This window comes from Vidua chalybeata, chromosome 24 (assembly GCF_026979565.1).
Source record: "Vidua chalybeata isolate OUT-0048 chromosome 24, bVidCha1 merged haplotype, whole genome shotgun sequence".
NCBI lineage: Eukaryota > Metazoa > Chordata > Aves > Passeriformes > Viduidae > Vidua > Vidua chalybeata.
In genome coordinates this window covers 4,730,104-4,750,595 of record NC_071553.1, presented here as the reverse complement: position 1 = coordinate 4,750,595, position 20,492 = coordinate 4,730,104, and the positions used below count along the sequence as shown (strand labels likewise).

General features: G+C 60.4%; 1 protein-coding gene across 1 annotated transcript; it reads left to right on the top strand.

Annotated features, from left to right (window-relative positions):
• The first annotated feature begins 2,249 nt into the window (after window positions 1-2,249).
• MDFI (MyoD family inhibitor) lies at window positions 2,250-19,586 on the top strand. The gene is made up of 4 exons (XM_053964029.1): window positions 2,250-2,485; window positions 13,453-13,635; window positions 17,317-17,556; window positions 18,189-19,586. Exons 1-4 carry the CDS (start codon window positions 2,416-2,418, stop codon window positions 18,443-18,445), a joined length of 750 nt encoding a protein of 249 aa, XP_053820004.1. The 5' UTR covers window positions 2,250-2,415; the 3' UTR covers window positions 18,446-19,586.
• The last annotated feature ends 906 nt before the right edge of the window (window positions 19,587-20,492 follow it).

Sequence of the window (20,492 nt, the reverse complement as noted above, 5' to 3'; positions counted from 1 at the left end):
TGTCCCGGCAGGGCCGGGCCCGCAGGTGTGCGGGCAGGTGAGCAGGGAGGAGTGGAGTGTGCGGGCAGGTGAGCAGGGAGGAGTGGAGTGTGCGGGCAGGTGAGCAGGGAGGAGCGTGCGGGCAGGTGAGCAGGGAGGAGTGGAGTGTGCGGGCAGGTGAGCAGGGAGGAGCGTGCGGGCAGGTGAGCAGGGAGGAGCGTGCGGGCAGGTGAGCAGGGAGGGGAGTGTGCGGGCAGGTGAGCAGGGAGGAGTGGAGTGTGCGGGCAGGTGAGCAGGGAGGAGTGGAGTGTGCGGGCAGGTGAGCAGGGAGGAGCGTGCGGGCAGGTGAGCAGGGAGGAGCGTGCGGCGGCAGCGCGTGGGGCTGGCACGGTGCCGCTGACTCGGCGATGCCGGCACCGCCCGCAGCCCCGGTCCAGCTCCGTGCCTGGGTGCTGCCCTAAAAATCGCTGCGGAGAGCTGGCAGGGCCCCGCTGGAAGCACGAGGGGCTGGGGGCTGCTCTGGGTGGGTTACAGGGATCAGGCCCTGCAGGAGTGGATGGAAAAGTTTGGGGAATCCTCACAGCTGAGCCCCTCTGGGTCGGTGCCCCCGCCAAGCTTCACGTGCAGAAACTGCATTAAAAACCCCAGTGAGAGACCAAAACCCACCCGAGCAGGAGGCTGGAGGAGCACAGCGCGCTGTGTCTGTCAGGCCAGACACAAAAGGGGCCAAATCCACGCCGGGAGCAGCTCCCAAAATCTCCAAAAATCGGCGGCCGGGCCGAGCGGAGCCGCGGGAGCTCCCGGTGGGACGGATGTCCCAGGACAGGACATCGGGTGGCGATGCTTCACCCAAAGTGCCAGCTCTGCCTTCAGGACGGAGCTCCCGGACAAATCCCGAGCGGTCCAGTCCCGCTTCGTGCCCCAGGATGCCTCATTCCCACTTCCCGACCCGTTTCCTTCCCACGTGGCCACAGCGGGTGTCCCTCACCCCGCTGGTGACAGTGGCAGAGCGTGTGACAGTGGTGGCAGCAGGGTTGTGGCACCACTGAGGAGCCCCCAGGGCTCTGCCCCGGCTCCGGAGCACGGAGCCGAAACTCCGGATTGCAAAACCCAGCGGCTGCCCGGGCTCCGGCGGGGCTGGGGCGGTGGCCGAGGGCAGGGAGTGACCCCTGGTCCGGCACAGCGGGGAGGGCACGGGGACAGCGCGACAGCGCGACAGTCCCTGCTGCTGCTGCTGCTGCTGCTGCTGCTGGGCTGGCCGCGGCCTCTCCCTGCGGTGCCTTGCAGCGCCGGGCTCTTAAACACAGGAAAACGCAGCAAAGAGCAGCGGCGGGACTGAAAACAACCTCGCAAACATCCCACCGGCTCCTCGTGACGCTCGGCACGGGGACAAATCCTCGTGGGGCCCTGCGGGGACACGGCCCGCTCGGGATGTGCTGCTGCTGCTGCTGCTCCAGCCTGGGTTCCTGGGCGTTCTCAGGGCTGCTGGTGGCCCTGACGCCGTCACCTCTGATCCCAGCAGCCCCCGGCATCGCCCCAGGGAGCCGAACCTCATTTTCCAGTTGGGGAAACTGAGGCAGGGAGGGGTTGGGGGAGGCAGAAGCGTTCCCTGGACACGCCAGGGAGTAAAAGCTTGGCTTTCCTGCCTGGGGGAAAGCAGACAGGCTGGAGCCCCCACTCAGGGGGCTCCAACACCCACCTGGGGGGCTCAAACACCCACTCGAGGGATCCAACACCCACCTGGGGGGTTCAAACACCCACTCAGGGCTCAAACACCCACTCGAGGGATCCAACACCCACCCGGGGGTCTCCAACACCCATTCAGGGGGCTCAAACACCCACTCGAGGGGTCCAAACACCCACCCGGCGGGCTCCAACACCCACCCGGGGGCCCCAACGCCCACCCGGGGGTCCCGAGCACGGCTCAGCCCCGCTGCTCCCCCCGCAGTTTTCCTCAGGGGGACGCAGCCCTGCGCCGAGAGCGCGGCACAGCTGTGAAATCCCAAATCCGAGGCTGGCCCCGGGAGCCACCTCCGCCTGCCCCGCGCCTCTCCACTCTCCCGGCGCCGCTCCAGCCTCCAGCAGAAGCTCCCGGAGCGCTGCGGGCGCGGGTTGGCCGCGTGTTTGCGCGCCCAACCTCTTTTGATTTTTTTTTTTTTTCCTTGTTTAATTGGATTTTTTTCCTTTTCTTTTTCTTTTTTTTTTTTTTTTTAAATTTATTTTTTCTTTTTGAAGGAATTGGCGAAGAAAAAGCCCCGAAGCCCAGCCCAGAGGCAGCCCCGCGTCCCGGCCGGCCCCCATCGCCGGGGCCGGGGGATGCGGGGCGGGCGCGGGGGCGGGCGCGGCGCCCCGCGGGGCCCCAGGTGAGCGCGGCGGGACGGGCCCCGCTCCCAGCCCCGCTGCGAGCCCCGCACCGAGCCCGCAGCTCCCGCACCCATGTCCCGGCCCGGCAGCCCCCGGCCGAGCCGCCCGGAGCAGCCCCGAGCCGAGCCGGTGCCGCCGCCAGGTACGGGGGGACACGGCGGGGACACGGGGGGCGCGGCTGGGGGGGGGAATCAGTTCTGTGCGCTCACGGGGAAGGCTCTGGGATCCCTTGGAAGGCTCTGGGATCCCTTGGAAGGCTCTGGGATCCCGGGGAAGGCTCTGGGATCCCTTGGAAGGTTCTGGGATCCCGGGGAAGGTTTTGGGATCCCAGAGAAGGCTTTAGGATCCCGAGGAATGCGTTGGGATCCCGGGGAATGCTTTGGGATCTCGAGGAAGGTTTTGGGATCCCGGGGAATGCTTTGGGATCCCGGGGAATGCTTTGGGATCCCGAGGAAGTTTTTGGGATCCCAGGGAAGGTTTTGGGATCCCAGGGAAGTTTTTGGGATCCCAGGGAAGGCTTTGGGATCCCAGGGAAGGTTTTGGGATCCCAGGGAAGGCTTTGGGATCCCGGCTAGGGTGTGTGCACGAGTGGGGGTGTGTGCAGGGCTCCCGGGGGTGCATTTATGGGGGATTGGCTGGAAGTTTGGGGGGTGTGGGGATGCATTGCTGGACACGCTGAGTGTGCGTGCAGGGCTGGGGGCTGTGCCTGGGCAGCAGGGGGGCGTGCGGCCGGGGTGTAAGCCGGTTTTTGGGGGGGGGGGAGGATGGATGGCTGAGTGCTTGTGCAGGGCTGTGAGCATCTGAGCGTGTGCTGGTGCCCCTGGCAGCGTTTGGGTGTGATTGTGAACATCTGAGTGTGTGTTTGTGCAGGATTCTGAACATCTGAGTGTGTGTTTGTGCAGGATTCTGAACATCTGAGTGTGTGCTTGTGCCCCTGGCAGTGTTTGTGCAGGATTGTGAACATCTGAGCGTGTGCTGGTGCCCCTGGCAGTGTCTGGGTGTGTGTTTGGGTGTGTTTGTGCACGGTTGTGAACATCTGAGTGTGTGTTTGTGCCCCTGGCAGTGTTTGGGTGTGTTTGTGCACGGTTGTGAACATCTGAGTGTGTGTTTGTGCCCCTGGCAGTGTCTGGGTGTGTGTTTGGGTGTGTTTGTGCAGGATTGTGAACATCTGAGTGTGTGTTTGTGCCCCTGGCAGTGTTTGGATGTGTTTGTGCAGGGTTGTGAACATCTGAGTGTGTGTTTGTGCCCCTGGCAGTGTCTGGGTGTGTTTGCGTGTGATTGTGAACATCTGAGCGTGTGCTGGTGCCCCTGGCCGTGTTTTCCTGTGCCTGTGTTTGTGTGTGAGCTCAGCAGCTGCCGGGAGCCCGCCGGGATTTCGCATCCCAAACTCTCCGGCAGTTTCTGTCCCGGGGCCAAGCCCGGGGAGCAGCTGGGGGGGTTTGAGTTAAACCCCGCCGAGGGATGGGGGTGAGGGGCTGCTCTGCAGCTCTGGGTGGGTTACAGGGATCAGGCCCTGCAGGAGTGGATGGAAAAGTTTGGGGAATCCTCACAGCTGAGCCCCTCTGGGTCGGTGCCCCCGCCAAGCTTCACGTGCAGAAACTGCATTAAAAACCCCAGTGAGAGACCAAAATCCACCCGAGCAGGAGGCTGGAGGAGCACAGCGCGCTGTGTCTGTCAGGCCAGACACAAAAGGGGCCAAATCCACGCCGGGAGCAGCTCCCAAAATCTCCAAAAATCGGCGGCCGGGCCGAGCGGAGCCGCGGGAGCTCCGGGCACGGCGACGCTCGGGATCCGGCACAGCTGGACCGGCCCCTGTTGGCTTTGGCCCGGAGCTCGGCCGGCCCGGGGCTTGGAGAATACATCCTCTTGTTCTCTTCCCCCTGCTCTTCCAGCTGGATGCCGCCGGCTCCGCTTCCCGGCTGAGCTCCGCTCCAAACCCAGCCCCAAAGAGCCCCTGCAGCCGTGTCCCGGGGCCCAGGCAGCTGCAGGGGGCTGATTTCCCTGGATTTCCTTCCTTTTCCAGGTGGGAAATGGTGAGCTGGCAACGCAAAGAGCTTTTAGCAAGGGGCTTGTCCCCAGCCCGGCTCGGAGAGTGCTGAGCACAGCTCCTGTGCCAGCAGCTGGGGGAGCGGGGGATTTCAGAAAGTGGCTTCAAAATCTGTTAAATGCTTCGGGGGAAATGGTTTTGGAGCCTTTCTGCCTTCCCTGTGGCCACAGGGAGCTGTGGGTGGGTAGAGAGTGCTTCAGCTCCCAGGTGTGCTGGGACCTGACCGAGGTGCCTGGGGACGTCTGTGAGCGCCCAGCTGGGTGTTCCCATCTTGGAGGGGCATCACTGAGTGCCCAGCTTGGCCTTCCCAAGTTTAAGGGGCATCCATCAGTGCCCAGTTCAGTTTTCCCATCTTAGAGGGGCATCTGTGAGTGCCCAATTCGATGTGTCCCTCTTGGGGACCTGTTGTCCCTGTTCCCCGTTGGAGGGGCAGCCCTGAGTGCCCAGTTTGGTGTTCCCAAGTTTAAGGGACATCCATCCTGTACAATTCGGTTTTCCCATCTCGGAGGGGCACCCATCAGCGCCCAGTTTGGTGTTTCCAGGTTCGAGGGCCAATCCTGAGTGCCCAGTTCGGTGTGTCCAAACTGGGGACCTGTTGGGGACCCGTTGTCCCCGTTCCTTGTTGAAGGGCCACCCATCAGTGCCCAGTTTGGTGCTCCCATCTTGGAGGGGCATCAGTGAGTGCCCAATTCAGCGTTCCCTGTTGGAGGGGCACCCATCAGTGCCCAGTTTGGTGTTTCCAGGTTCCAGGGCCATCCTTGAGTGCCCAATTCCGTGTGTCCCTGTCGGGGATGTGCTGTCCCTGTTCCCTGTGGAAGGGCCATCCCTCAGTGCCCAGTTTGGTGTTTCCAGGTTCCAGGGCCACCCATGAGTGCCCAATTCCGTGTGTCCCTGTCGGGGATGTGCTGTCCCCGTTCCCTGTCGAAGGGCCACCCATCAGTGCCCAGTTTGGTGTTCCCATCTTGGAGGAGCATCCATCAGTGCCCAGTTCCATGTTCCCACGTTGAGGGGGGGGTCTCACCTCCATCCCAAACCATTCCAAGCCCCCCTCCTGTTCCTCGGCTCCCCCAGAGGGGGGCCCACGCTGTGAACCCGAGCAGAGCCGGACCGAGCTCTCCTCCTGCCTTGCAGCGTGGCGAGGCCGAGGGGCTCTCCCAGCTCTCCAGGCTCCAGAGCCCCCACCCCATCCCTGCCCCTCCTCAGGGAGCAGCTCTGCGCTGTCCCGTCCCAAACCCCTGCTCCCACCTCTCCCTCCTCGCTCTCCGTGGTTTTGGTGAGGGATGAGTGGCCGGGTGTGCGTCCCTGTGACACTCAGGGACACTCAGGAGCAGAGCCCTGGCGGCTTGGGCCGGGGCCAGCGGCTCTGTCACGCAGCGCCGAGCCTGGGAATTCTCTCTCCGTTCCCTTTCCCAAGTTTTACAAACCAGTTTGGCTCATTTGGATACCCCCAGGCTGGGGAATAAACGGGGAAACTGAGGCACCGGGGTGGTGCGGCCCAGCTCAGCGTGTGCTGGGCAGCTCAGGCGGGGTTTGCTGCTGTTCCCCAGCTGCACACGGAGATTTTTTTCCCCAGAATTTTGTTCCCTGGCATCTCCAGAGATGGGCTGGGTGCCACCACAGCTCCTCCCACCCAGCGGGGACGGGGACATGGCAAAGCAAGGCCCCGAAATAGCCACAGGTAGTTTGCAGAGAGAAGCCCTGGTGATTATTTTTTTAGAGGAATTAGCAGAAAACAGGAGGAAAAAACAAGAGTTTTTTGCTTGGTGAGGTGATCCTTCCTTCCCAGAGGGGTGCAGGGACAGCGGGAAGCAGGAGAGGCTCTTTCCTCCTTCTCCTCCTCTTCCTCCTCTTCCTCCTCTTCCTCCTCTTCCTCCTTTTCTTTTCCTCCTTTTCCTCCTTTTCCTCCTTTTCCTCCTTTTCTTCCTTTTCTTCCTTTTCTTCCTTTTCTTCCTTTTCCTCCTTTTCCTCCTTTTCCTCCTCTTCTTTTCCTCCTCTTCTTTTCCTCCTTTTCTTTTCCTCCTTTTCTTTTCCTCCTTTTCTTTTCCTCCTTTTCTTTTTCTCCTTTTCTTTTCCTCCTTTTCTTTTCCTCCTTTTCTCTTCCTCCTTTTCCTCCTTTTCCTCCTTTTCTTTCTTTTCCTCCTTTTCCTCCTTTTCTTTTCCTCCTTCTCCTCCTTCTCCTCCTTTTCCTCCTTCTCCTCCTTTTCCTCCTCCTCCTTCTCCTCCTTCTCCTCCTTCTCCTCCTTTTCCTCCTTCACTTTCTTTTCCTCCTTTTCCTCCTTTTTTTTTCGTCCTCCTCCTCCTTGTGAAGATGGTGTGGACAAACCCATCTCCAGAACCAAAACCTCCTTGGGTTTGGCTCTGCTCCTTCCCACCTCCCTTTTCCCTTCCCAGCGGGACATTTGCCACCCTCGTGTCCCCATCCACGTCCCCAGCCCGTGCCTGTGTCCCAGCTCGGCGTTTGGGACACACATTTTTCCCTTAATTCTTTCTGCCTGTTCCCAAGGATTTCGCCCCGAGGTGTAAGAGGAGGCGGAAAAAGCCTTTGCGTGCTCAGCCCCAAACACGAAACATTCAGACCCAAAATACCCCTGGGGTGCCCCAAGCAGGGAATTCTCAGCAGGAATCGGGGCCACCTCCCTCAGGAACCCTTTACTGACACTCTCTGTTCTGGGACAGGGGTAGGAACAAAGGAAAATCCCATCCAAAATCAAAATAAATGGGTTTTTCCCTTGCCTCAGCACTGACTTAAATGCAGGATCGCAGAGTTGCACGCAGCCATCCTCAAAGTGCAGAGAACCCCTCCCGAAAAAAGCCCTGAAAGAAACAAAAGTGTATTTTTTTTTTTTTACCCCACAGAAAGACTTTTTTGCAACATCTCTGTTTTTTCTTTCCAAGTTTTTCTTGTCAGCTCCTGAAAACAGCTTCTCTCCTGTTTGTTCTTTGAACAACTGCAAGACTTACAAAGAAAAAGAAAAGAAATCCAAGGGAAAAAAAAAAAAAAAAAAAAAAAAAAAGAGGCAGATTTCTGGCTTTTTTCAAAGTTTCTGGGTTTGAGCAAAACAAAGCCGGGCCTTGGGGCTGTGTCGCCCCTGCTCCCGCTCCAGATCCTGATTGAATTTCCTTGGAAAGCGCCTGCCTGGGAGCTGCAGAAACCCAAACCCTCCTCGGGGTATTTGCTGCAGTTCTGGTGATTTTTCCCAGATTTTTCCGTGCCTGGAGTTCCCCCTGCTGTGGGATGGGCACCAGCACGCCCAGGATAGCCCCAGAATCCCTTCCCGTGCCCCAGTTTTTGGGATCTGGGCATGGGGAGAAGCCCCAACCTACAGAGAGTGTGAGCAGCAGCACTGAGAAGTTCTTTGGGCTCCATCTCCACAGGATATTTCTTTGGGGAAAAAAAAAAAAAATCCCATTTCCGTGCCTCAGTTTCCCTGCCAACCGAGGCAATTTTTTAAGGAAAAATCCCTGGAGCTCAGGGAAGGTGTGAATCCCTGGTTTCAGTCTGTGCTGGGATGAAAGGGGCTGGAGAAATGCAGATTATTGAGCAGCTCCCGTTGATCCCCTCCTCTATTAACTTTTTTTTTTTTTTTTTTTTAAGGATTCAAGTTGGGCAGAGACGATTTTTCCCTGGCAGGACCTGTGCTGGTTTAACCCCCAAGCTTACCCAATTACCCAAGCCTGGCTTGGGCCTTAATTACTCCCTCCATCATTTCTCCCTGCTCTGTAATTCCCAGAATCTCCCTGGATCTGATAAGGGATAAGGGATCTCTGCTGCTTCCCAGGCTTCAGGGATAATTGCTTTTCCTTAAGGACACCCAAATTCCCTCCTGTGTCCTTCCTCCCCTGATCCCCCAGATTTTCCATCTTTTGGGGAGTTATCCTGCCCCAGGCGCTCCTCAAACTCCAATTCAATCCCAGTCTGGGTCTTTTCCCTGTTGTTTTCCCATTGTTTTCCCCCATTCTCTGTCCCCACAGCGTGTTTGGGATTTTTATGTTGCTTTTGGGACGAGGCCTGGTGCTGGGAGGTGAGGAAAGGAACCCGGTCCTGGGAAGTTTTGTTGTCCCTTTTTTCCAGTCCAGGCTTAAAGATTCCTCCTTCCCTTGAGGCTCCACGCTGGAATGGTGCCTTAATACCTACAAAATGTAAATATATTTTATTTACATATATAAAATACATACATACATATATAAAATATATTATATTTACATTAAATCGATTCTCGCTGCTTAAGGAATAATTCCTCCCAAATTGCTGCTGTGTCAGAGGTAAATAAATTCCCTTCTTGCAGGGAATTTATTTTTAATTTTTGTCCTCCCTGAAACCCCTCGTAGGAGCAACTCTCCCATGGATTTGGTTTGGCAGGAGCTGGTTGGGAGGCACGAGGACCTTGGAGGGATGGGGTTTGTAGGGACACCGAGCTGGAATTGGGGTTTTGTCACCGAGGTCAAACTCCCAGCAGGGATGGACTGGATGGATGCTGGTCCTGGCCTGTCTGGCCCCAAAATTCCTCCCTCCCTTCCCACCCAAATTCTATAAATAACAAATAACAACAACTCCCTCCCAGCTATTTGGGGTTTTTGTGGGTTTTTTTGGTTTTTTTTTTATTTTCTTTTTTTTTGCTTTGTTTTGCTTTTTGTGCATTTAGGAAGTCACTTCTCATAGAAACCGCTTTGTTTTTCGACTGGATTCCTCATTTTTCCTGTTTATCCAAAGCTTTGCCCAGGTGAGGCCAAAGGTTTTCCAGGTGGGAAGCAAAGCTGTGCTGGATCTGTCTGGGCCATGCTTCCTTCCCAACCCTCTTTTCCTTCCCAACCCTCTTTTCCTTTCCCTGCCTGTCCCAGAATCTGAGGCAGCCTTGGCACATTAATTTCAGACTAAATGTAAATGAGACATTGGGATTTCTCCCAGCCAAGCAAACTTTCAAACCAGGGTTTTGCCTCTCTCTGCTCCCACCTGGCTCGGGGAATGGGAAGGATTTGTTCTGGTGCCACCTCTTCTGCACTGGAAACCTGGAATATCCCTGGAATACCCCTGGGATATCCCTGGGACAGGTCAGGCAGGCACCTGGCTGGGCCAGGAGAGATCTCAGGCTGGTTTTATCTGCATGAAAAGGAGAGTAGAGAGCTCCCAGCCCGCACAGAGCCGCCGTGCTGGGTTGTTGGTGGCTGTGCCCATCCCTCTCCTGCCCCAGCTTCCTTCCCTGGAAGCCAAAGGGCTCGGGAGGGAGAGGGACAGAGAAATGAGACCCCAGGATCATCAGCCACAGCCCAGGAATGCTGAGCAGGAGCCACGGGACACCCTGGCTGGGCTGGACCCCAAACCACAGCTCCGGCTTTGCCTCTCGCCACATCCTCTGGGGGTCTGGGCAGCACAGCCGGCTGGGAGAAGGGAATCCACAGGTTTTTTTGGGAGCTGTGGCTGTGCTGGCTGTGGTGTGGCTGGTGTTTGTGCTGCTGGAGAGGCTCTGCCTCATCCCAGCTCCCTCCAGGGTGCTGCTCCTGCCTTTTGTTTGCCCAGCTCTTTGGGAATGCTGAGCTCAGCTCATCAGGAATTCCGTGTGCTTTTCCACTGGGGTGGCCCCAGAAGCTCCCCAGGGCCTCCCTGCATACCCAGAGGGATGTTGGTACTTTGGACTTTGCAGGAATTTTATGGGATCCTCAGTTCCAGCCATGAAACCTCCCAGCTTCTTTGCATCTCTCCTCTCTCCTCTCTTCCCATCCCCCCGTTGGATTTTGGAGCTCGCTGATGTCTCGGGACTTCCATGACGGATGGATTTGGACTTTGGGACCGGGGAGAATAATCAGAAAACCGGCTCCATGTGCATGTCCTGGGCTTGGCAAGAGAAAGCATCACTCCACATCCATCACTTTGCTGATCTCTGGCACCTTGGGGCAGCGCTGTCATTTATTGAACTGAAGTTGTTGTTTTTGGATGCCTCGTTACCTCTGTTCCCCAAAATCCAGAGGTCTGAGCTGCTCTCCCACGGCACCTCCACATCTCCCCTGTGCAGAGACTTGGACTCATCCCAGGCTCTGAGGAGGATTTGCCCTGGCCAGGAAGGGTCTGGGGGTGCAGGAGTTTTGGGGAAAAGGGAGAGACGTCCCATCCCAAGGGATGGCTCGCCTTAGGGTTTGGCCCAGGGTCGTGGTTGGTTTTAAACCTGATGGATTTAGGTCAAGCCTGGTCCTGTTCTGGGGGAGAAGGGGTCCAGGGGGGCCTCAGCTTGGCAGGGCAGGGATTGGGGAATTTAAAGGAGGAGAGGGAGCTGGGAGCTGTGGGATGAGCCAGTGATGGAAGAATCTGTTCACCTCCTTGTGTGCCAGCAGAGCTGCTGCCTCTTCTTGGGGCATTTTGGGAGCTGCTGCTCGAGCATTTCCCAGAGCATTCCCTCTGCATTTCCCAGAGCATTCCTCCTGCACTTCCCAGAGCATTCCTCCTGCACTTCCCTGAGCATTCCCTCTGCACTTCCCAGGGCATTCCTCCTGCACTTCCCAGAGCATTCCCTCTGCATTTCCCAGAGCATTCCCTCTGCATTTCCCTGAGCATTCCCTCTGCACTTCCCAGAGCATTCCCTCTGCATTTCCCTGAGCATTCTCTCTGCATTTCCCTGAGCATTCCCTCTGCACTTCCCAGAGCATTCCCTCTGCATTTCCCTGAGCATTCTCTCTGCATTTCCCAGAGCATTCCCTCTGCATTTCCCTGAGCATTCCCTCTGCATTTCCCTGAGCATTCCCTCTGCATTTCCCAGAGCATTCCCTCTGCACTTCCCTGCGGATCCCAAGGGGCAGGGAGCTGTGGGGCAGGAGCCTGTGGGGTCTGTGCTGAGCCCACACGTGTCCAGCTTCTCCCAGCCCCTCTCCGTGTCCTTTCCCACCCCATTCCAGGGGGAGCTGGGGGTCAGCCCCATGCCCACATTCCCTGCAGCAGCCAGGATGTGAGGCAGGGAAGGATCAGCTCACCCAAACCTCGTTCCTGTCTATTTTTGTCCCTCTCCTGGCCAGCTCGTTCCCGGGGGAGTTAATTTAATTGCCACCTTCCTCCCTGCGTGGCTGTGGCTGTGTGTGAGCCCTTGTGCGGGGTAATTACAAGTGTGAAGTGGACACAGCAGGGACGAGCCTGGGCTCCATCCCAGTCGGAGCAGCAGCCTGGATACCCCTGTGGATCCACCCAGCCAGGGCTGCTGCTGTCCCACAGAGCTCCAGACTGTCCTTGTCCCCAGGAACGGGCACAAGGGATGCTCTGGAGGCAGCACAGAGGGGCAGGGACAGGGATCTGCTGAGCTCTCCCTGTGCCAGCCCTTCTCCTGCTGCTGCACCTGATTTTCCAGCCCTTTTTCCCAATCACTGACCCGCAGGGAAGGGGATCTGGGGGGTGATGTGGCTGTTTTGGGGTTTTAAGCCCTGAACACACTCAGGACATCTCACAGCAGAAACCAGAGCTCAGGGACTCTGTGGAAGCTTCACCCTCTGTGCCCTGCCCTGGACACCTCTGGCTCCTCTCAGAGCTCCTCATCTCTGTCATACTTGGGATGGGACATCTCTCGCTTTTCCCCAAAACTCCTGCACCCCCAGGCCCTTCCTGGCCAGGGCAATCATCCTCATCACCCATTTCCCACACTCATCCATCGGGATTTCCTGTCTGGCTTTGGATCAGGGCTGACTTGGGCCGGTCCAGGTTGGGACATGACAGAGGCTGTGGAGGCAGCACCGTGTGGATGCAATTCAGCCCCACACCTCTACACCCATGGGGAGATGACAGCCTGCTCTCCTCACCTCTCCATTTTGCTCCGGGCTTTCCAGAGGCATGGGAATGGCTTTTCTCCCATCTGGGGCTCACGTGCTCAGACTCCATTGGGATTTGGAGACAACGCTGCCGTGCAAAATTCAGCTGGAGCTGCTGGGTTTCCTCCCCTTGGTTGAGCCCCAAAATCGTTTCACCTGTGAGAGCTGTGAGCAGGGCTCTGTGCTGGGATGAGTTTTCCTTCCCAAAAAACACCCCTGGCTGGATCTGCACCCTGCAGGGTGCAGAGAAGGGAAACTGAGGCACGTGGATGCCTTTGGAGGGTGTTGTGGAGCTGGGAGCAGAGCAGCATCACTCCAGACCGGCTGCAGCATTTCCAGGCTCCTGCTGATCCCGGGGTGCAGCTGGAACCCTCCAGCTTCCCTCGTTACGCTCCTTTGAATTACCTGTATTGATATTTCATTATCTGTAATTGCCCTCCTTTCCTCCTCGGCTCTGGTGCGTGGGACCCGGGTTTTATCGAGGATAATGAAGTGTCCCAGGCCTCTTTCCCCCCTCCCCTCCCCTCCCTGGCTGCTTGCAGGACTCCTGTTCCAGCCAGGGCAATTATGGCTCTCTGCTCTCCCTCCCTCTGCCCAGCCTATAATTTAGTTTTATATAAAGCGCGTTCCAGCCCCTGTTGTGCAAGACGTTGCTATTCCGGGGGATGGGCAGAGGGATGGGGCGGCGGGGAGGGGGCTGGGGCACTGTGGCCTGGCACCGATCCCCCCGCCCCGGGCACCCCACATTCCGCACGGGATGGAGCAGCCAGCTCCCAGCAGCGCTGAAGGTGGTCCTGCCTCCTCCCGGCTTTCTGCGAGGGGCTGTTGGGCACCGGGATTTCTCCCATGGGGAGTAACTCAGCCCCTCGCAGGCTTTTCCCGCCCCATCGAGGGGTCCTGCAGGGGCTGCTGCTGCTCCGGAGTGCGGGAGGATGAGGGAAGGTAGCAGCCAGCTCCCGCAGGGAAGACAGTGGCCCTTTCATGGGAAGGGGGATGAAAAATCCAGCTTGAGCTGCTGAGTGTAACCAGATCCCCTGGCTTTTTGGAGAAGGAATGCGAGAGCTTGGGAGGCTTTTTGGGATGGCGCTGCAGCGGGGTGAGCAGCCGCGGAGTGATGCAGCCCCGGTGCCCGTCGCGGGCGGCCCAAACCCCGCGTGGTGCCCCGCGCTCTGTGCCACAGGGGAGCCCGAACGTCCCGGCCCGAGCCGTGGGCAGTGCCTGGGGCCGGGCTGGGAGTCTGGCTGACCCCGCGGGCTCAGCCCCTAACCCCGTTTCTCTTGCAGAGGTGGCTGAGCCCTCGCTCCCTGCCCCGAGGCAGATCCCAGCGCTGCCACCGGCGGAGCCCCGGTCCCCCGCCCGCCCCGCGGTGCCGAAGAAGGAGAAAGGCCTGGAAGATGACAAATCCCCGGCAGTGCTGACGAAAGGCCCCCGGGCCGAGCTCTGCGGCGCTCCCGAAGCTGTGACATGTGAGTGTTTCCCCCGGTGGCAGCTCCGGACGCCGCCGGGGCCGTGCCCTGGGCTGCTGCTCCCTCAGCAGCAGCGGGACCCATCAAAAAGCAGGGCAGAGGTGGGAACCCGGCTCCTCCTCGCTTTGTTCCTCCCCACATCAAAGCTCGACCCGAGCCTGAGTCACCTGGAGAGGCGAAAGAGAAGGGCGGCACCCGGGGTGGGTCCCGGTGCCCTCGGAGCGGAGCGAGGCAGCTGGAGCCGCTTTGGGAAGGGTTGGGATCCTCTGGGGTGCCGTGGTGGGAAGAGGGATGAGCCTGCCCGGGAAAGGAGCATCCCCCAAAACCCCAGTGGGAGAGAGGAGATACACAAAGAACGTTCTCGTGGGCACGGCCCCGGGATGGCTCTGTGGCACAGCCCTGGGGTATTTCCATGGGCACAGCCCCACGATGTCCCCATGGCACAGCTCTTGGATGTCCCCATGGGCACAGCCCTGTGATGTCCCTGTGGCACAGCCCCAGGATGTCCCTGTGCCCCAGCCCCGCGATGTCGCCGTGCCACAGCCCCAGGATGTCCCCGTGGCACAGCCCTGGGGTATTTCCATGGGCACAGCCCCGCGATGTCCCCGTGCCACAGCCCCGCGATGTCCCCGTGCCACAGCCCCAGGATGTCCCCGCTGTCCCCGTGCCACAGCCCCGCGATGTCCCCGCTGTCCCCGTGCCACAGCCGCGGGCCGGGCGCGCAGCAGCCGCTCGCAGGAGCAGAGGGAGCCGTGTCCAGCTGGGCCAGCTCTTGCCTTGGCGAGTCCAGGGCAAGGGTGAGGCTGGTGCCGAGCCGAGCTGAGCCGGGCTGTCCGCACCGAGCCGGTTTTGCTGCAGGCGGGGCCGGGCAGCACCTCCCAAAATCTGCTGCCGGTGCCCCCGCCGTGAGAAAAGCCGGGTGCGGCGGGGCAGGGCCGGGGTGCCCTTGCTCCGTTGCCCGGTGCGGGGCTGGGAGAGCGGGGCTGGCAGATGTGGGAGGCTCTCCTGGAGCCGGCGAGAGCGGGGCTGGCAGATGTGGGAGGCTCTCCTGGAGCCGGCCATCCCTCCCTGGCCGCCAGCCCGGATCCCAGGGTTTCGCTCCCGGGCTGCCATTCCCTTTCTGCTGGATGCCGGCGCGCAGCTTCCCCTTCCAAGGGGTGTAAAGTGGATGGAAGCTTCCCAGCGGGATGAGGGCGGCTGGGAACGGGGCTGCCCCTCCGGAGAGCGGGCAGGGGAGGGGAGAGGAGGGCGAAATGCGGGCGCTGCAGCGGGGAGAGCGCACGTTTCCTGCGGCAGAGCCCTCGCGCAGCATCTGGGAGCTGGGCCGGCTGCCCACAGACATTCTGCACGCCTGAGTCACACCGCAGCCGCTGCACGGCCCCCTCCCCAGCCCAGCCCAGCCCCCCGGCCGCCCCCCACGGGCTCCGGGGCTGGGAGGGACATGGGCACCCTCCTCCTGGTGCTGGTGAAGGGACCTTCCCCTCTCCTCGCCGGGAAGTGAGCAGCGGCACCTCTGGTGTCCTCACTCCTCACTGTGCTGCTCTTGGAGGGGGTCACCATTGGGTTTTGGGGGGTTATTCCCCTTTTGGCGGGCCCTGAGGGACACATTTAGGCTCTCCCGTGGGACGGTGGCATTCCCGTGCCAGCCTGGCTCGTGCAGGCTCAGGAGGGACTGGGCAGAAGGGGCTGTTGGTGCAGGGTCACGTCCTTGCCCACCAGTGCCAGGACTGGCCCCTCCGAGGCTCAGCACTGCTGCTCAAATCCGGTTTTGCAGCATTTTGGAACACTGGGATGCAGGTTTGGCATTCTGTGTGTTGAGCTCCAGGCAGGAGCAGCAGGCCCAGGTGGCCACAATATTCCAAGGCCTGGCAGTGGCTTGGGGAGGGTCCCAGCAGGGGGACCCCGGTGATGCTGCCCTGGGACAGCCCGAGGGGATCCAGCAGTATCACCTCGGTGGGAAACCCAAAGTGAGCATCCAGGAGGTTTTTGGTTATTGAAGAGCTGTAGACAGGCAGTTTTCCCCAAAATCCTCTTTTCCAGGCCTGGTCCCTCCACTCCTGCCCGGACTCCCACATTGCTGGGAAGCTGAAGGTGCCTCTTTCAGCAGAGCTTTGGCCTCGTGTCTTAAAGCCTGTCCTAAAAAAATGGAAGCTGTTTTCCCTAACTTTCAGGGGGGGGATTCCTGGCTGCCTTTGGCTGCCCCTCGCCGGAGCCAGAGCGTGATTTTGATTTACAAACAGTTTAATCTGAGGAATGCAGCGAAATGGGGAGCGCCAAGAGCATCCTGCTGCAGTCCCGGGGAATCCAGGCTGCTGAGCTGCTGCTGGGTCCCTCTGGGCTCAGCCCCTGCCCAGCTCCCTGCAGGCTCAGCCCCTTCCTGTCACAGCCCGGGGCACCGTGGTCACCTCGGTGCCATCTCGGTGCACACACGAGGCAGGAGAGGGCACTGGATGAGGGCACACAGGAAGGGAACACTCCATGAGGTGTTTAGGAAGGGGAGACAATCCCTGTTTTATCCGTGACCTGTTTTCCATCTCCCCAGTCTCCCACCTCTCCTGCTCTCAGCCCACTCTTCCCGCTCAGCTCTGGTTATTTTAAGTTCCTTTCCCAGCGGGTGCCAAAGACCAAGCTCCCAGTTTAACCTCCCTCTGCGGCCCAAGCCCAGCTCAGCCTGGTCAAACCAAGCACTGGGACCATCCACTTGTGTCTTTCACCTTCCATCGATTTTGTTTTCACCTTCCACCCACTTTATTTTCACCTTCCATCTGTTTTATTTTCGTGGATGCAGGACAGGGACCGCCTGTGCCCGCTCCACCCCTGTGTTCCCCCGTGCCCTGCACAGAAAGCAGCTCCTGTTCCCTGGTGCCAAGAGGTGCCTTTGCCCTCGAGCCTCTCCCCTGAATCATCCCTTGTTTACTGCCATGGGAGAGGAAAAGCAAAGTTTGGCCCAGGCACCACCAGGCAGGATTTTGTTTTATTTTATTTGTGGCATTACTGAGGAGGATGATGGGTGCCAGAACCTTGTGCTGGCTCCCAGCCCTCTCCCAGATGAGGATGAGGAGGCAGCGTGGGCGCAGCGGGCAGGAGGAAAGGGCTGAGCCACCCCTCTGGCTCTGGCAGCGTGCTGGCAGGACACGGGGCTGCAGCGGGAGAGGCTGGAGGGAGGCACGGCCACAGCACTGAGTTATTTTCCTCCTCCTGCAGACAAGTTCAGCCAGAGGTTGTGGAGACCTCAAGGAAGTGGCCGGTTCCTGCAGGGCCGGGGAGAGGAGCAGGCTGGCTCTGCACTGGTGCCTCATCTCCTCTGGCTTTAGAGAGGGCAATGGGGACACCCAGGAGCTCTGTCCAGCAGCCTTGGTGGCCTCATCCCTCCTGGCCGTGCAGGGACATCTCCTCCTTCAGGTCCTCTGATGAGTTTCAGCCCATCCTTCATGACAAATCTTCATTTCTTGGGGTTTTTCCATCCCTTCCTCCCTCTGGAACCTTTGCCTCCTTCCCTCCAGCCACCTTTTCCCACATCTCCTGTTCCATCTCCCTCCTCTTGGACCCTCCACCCTTCAGCATCCTCCTGCTCACCCCGTGTCCAGCTGGGGATTGGATTCCCGTTTTCCCCCGGGGTTTGGGCACGCGTTTCTCCCGGCAGAGAGGTCAGGGAGGGTAACGTGCTGCTCTCCCCTCCAGGCCAGCCCCAGGTGCGGCCACCCCCGCAGCCCCCCGGGCCCTGCACCCAGCTGCTGCCCAACGGCGCCGGCCGGGCGCCGGACCCGGGCGGTGCCAACGGGACCTGCCGGGCCGCGCCCAGCGCGCAGAAACCGCCCCGAAAGCTGCACTCGCACCACTCCATCCACAGCCAGAGCAGCAAGAAGAGCAAGGGCAGCTCCAAGTCGCCCTCTTCCCACATCCCCATTGAGGCGCAGGAAGGTACTGCCTGAACCCTGGGGGTCTCTTTCCAGCCCTTCTCCTCGGGCCCCTCATCCCCTGGGATCTCTTGGTGGCACTCTCCAAACCCTCGGGCCCCTCATCCTCTGGGATCTCTTGGTGGCACTCTCCAAACCCTCGGGCCCCTCATCCTCTGGGATCTCTTGGTGGCACTCTCCAAACCCTCGGGCCCCTCATCCCCTGGGATCTCTTGGTGGCACTCTCCAAACCCTCGGGCCCCTCATCCTCTGGGATCTCTTGGTGGCACTCTCCAAACCCTCGGGCCCCTCATCCTCTGGGATCTCTTGGTGGCACTCTCCAAACCCTCGGGCCCCTCATCCCCTGGGATCTCTTGGTGGCACTCTCCAAACCCTCGGGCCCCTCATCCTCTGGGATCTCTTGGTGGCACTCTCCGAGCCCAGTGGGACCCCTGGACCCTCCTGGCAGCCTCTGCAGGGCGGCTGCTGAGCGGGGCCATCTCCTGTCCTCCAAAACTGGTCTCTCTTGAGGGCTGGGTGTTGACCCCTGGGGCAGTGGCTGCCTTCCGACCCCTTTTCCCCTCCCTCCCATGAATTCCTGAGGGAGGATTTCCACCCTCGTGCCGGGCGCCGTCTCACCCGCGCGTTCCTCCCCAGATTGCTGCGTCCACTGCATCCTCTCCTGCCTCTTCTGCGAGTTCCTGACCCTCTGCAACATCGTGCTGGACTGTGCCACCTGCGGCTCCTGCACCTCCGAGGACTCCTGCATCTGCTGCTGCTGCTGCAACTCGGGCGAGTGCGCGGACTGCGACCTGCCCTGCGACATGGACTGCGGCATCATCGACGCCTGCTGCGAGTCCGCCGACTGCCTGGAGATCTGCATGGAGTGCTGCGGGCTCTGCTTCTCCTCCTGAGGGGCCCCGCCGGGCGGGGGGACCCACACCGGGACCCCCCAGGCTCTCCCGCAGCGGGCGAGGCTCCGGCCAGTCCCTCGGGAGACCCCGAGGAGGAGGAGGAGGAGGAGGAGGAGGAGGAGGAGAGCGAATCCCCCGCTGGAATTCTCATCCTTGGAGCCGGATCCTGCCCGGGGAAGGGTGAGCCCAGAGGGCCGCGGGGGCTCTGGCACTGTCCTGTCCTGCTCTACCTCTGCCAGCACTGGGGGACCGTGGGAGCCTCCTGCCACCTGAGCCGAGAGCAGGAGCGCCCGTCCTGCAGAGCCACCCGAGGACTGGGGACACCCGTCCTGCAGAGCCACCCCAGCATTGGGGACACCCGTCCTGCAGAGCCACCCCAGCATTGGGGACAGCCTGTCCTGCAGAGCCACCCCGGGTCCTGGCCTTGGGGACAGCCCATCCCGCAGAGCCACCCCAGCATTGGGGACACCCATCCTGCAGAGCCACCCTGGGTCCTGGCCTTAGGGACAGCCCGTCCTGCAGAGCCACCCCAGCACTGGGGACAGCTTGTCCTGCAGAGCCACCCTGGGTCCTGGCCTTGGGGACAGACCATCCCACAGAGCCACCCCAGCACTGGGGACACCCGTCCTGCAGAGCCACCGCGGGTCCCAGTTCTGGGGACAGCCCATCCCGCTGCCACCGCCCCAGGACAGCGCTCCGGGGTGCTCACGGGGGTGGCACGGAGCAGGGACATCACCACGGCTGGGTCACCCCGGGCTCCGGGAGATGCTGGAGCCTCCAGCCCGGCTGCGGGGTCCCGAGCTGGGGGACGCGTCCTGCCGGGCCCCCTGCCCTCGGTGCCAAGTGCAATACCCGCAGCCCGACCCCCTCCTGGAAGGAGCTTTTCCTGCAGCTGTGCCGAGCTGTCACCGAGCTCCGTGTGTCCCCTGGGTGTCCCCCGTGGGTCCCAGGGCACAGCGGCTCGGTTGGTGCCAAATGACCCCCAGCAGTTGTTGGCCCCGTGCCACCATCCCGGGGCCAGGGTGGGTGGCTGGGTGGGGGTGGCAGACACCCCGCTGACGGGCTGGGGAGACGGGAAGGGAAGTGTCACGGTATTTTTTTGGGTGGTTTTTTTTTTTTTTTTGGTTCCTTTTTACTGTAAATAAAGGTCTTTCTTCATTTCTGACTGGCGGCTGGCCCAGCACGTCCTCTGCAGGGCACTCCCTGGAGACAGAGGCTCCGTGTCCCCTGTCCCTGTGGCCCATCCTGCTCCCAGCTGGCTTTGGGGACATGGGACAGGTCAGTGAAAGCCCCAGGGCGCTCCTGTTTGCTCCTTGTGCTGGGAAGGAAAATGCAAGAGGACTCTCTGTCCTTGGCTCCAGGGAAGAGGTTGAGCTCCTGGAGTGCCTCGGTCCCCCTGGGACAAACCCTGGGCTCCCTTGGGACAAACCCTGGGCTCCCTTGGGACAAACCCTGGGCTCCCTTGGGACAAACCCTGGGCTCCCCTGGGACAAACCCTGGGCTCCCTTGGGACAAACCCTGGGCCCCCCTGGGACAAACCCTGGGCTCCCTTGGGACAAACCCTGGGCCCCCCTGGGACAAACCCTGGGCTCCCTTGGGACAAACCCTGGGCTCCCCTGGGACAAACCCTGGGCTCCCTTGGGACAAACCCTGGGCTCCCCTGGGACAAACCCTGGCTCCTTGCCCCACCGTCCCCTGCTCCAGGCTGCTTCACCAGCCCCAGGGCACAAATCCCCCAAAGGAGAGAAGAAATCATGTGAATTCCTAGCGGAAGGGCTGGGGCTGGTGACGTTGCTGCCCGTGGAATTTGGGTGGCTTTGGCCACTCCTGCCCCGGGTGGGACCCCCACCGTGCCACGAGGGTCAGGGACCACGACCCCACTCCGGGGGTCTCGCTGCCCTTGGAAAGGCTCAGCTGGCCCGGCTCAGCTGCTGCCCGGGCTGAAGTTGAACGAGGAGGGAAAAGCACTTAAAAACAGAGGCCAAATGGGTCAGTTGGTCACGGCGACACTTTGGGATCTGGGCTCGCTGCCCTCCGGCGCTGCCGC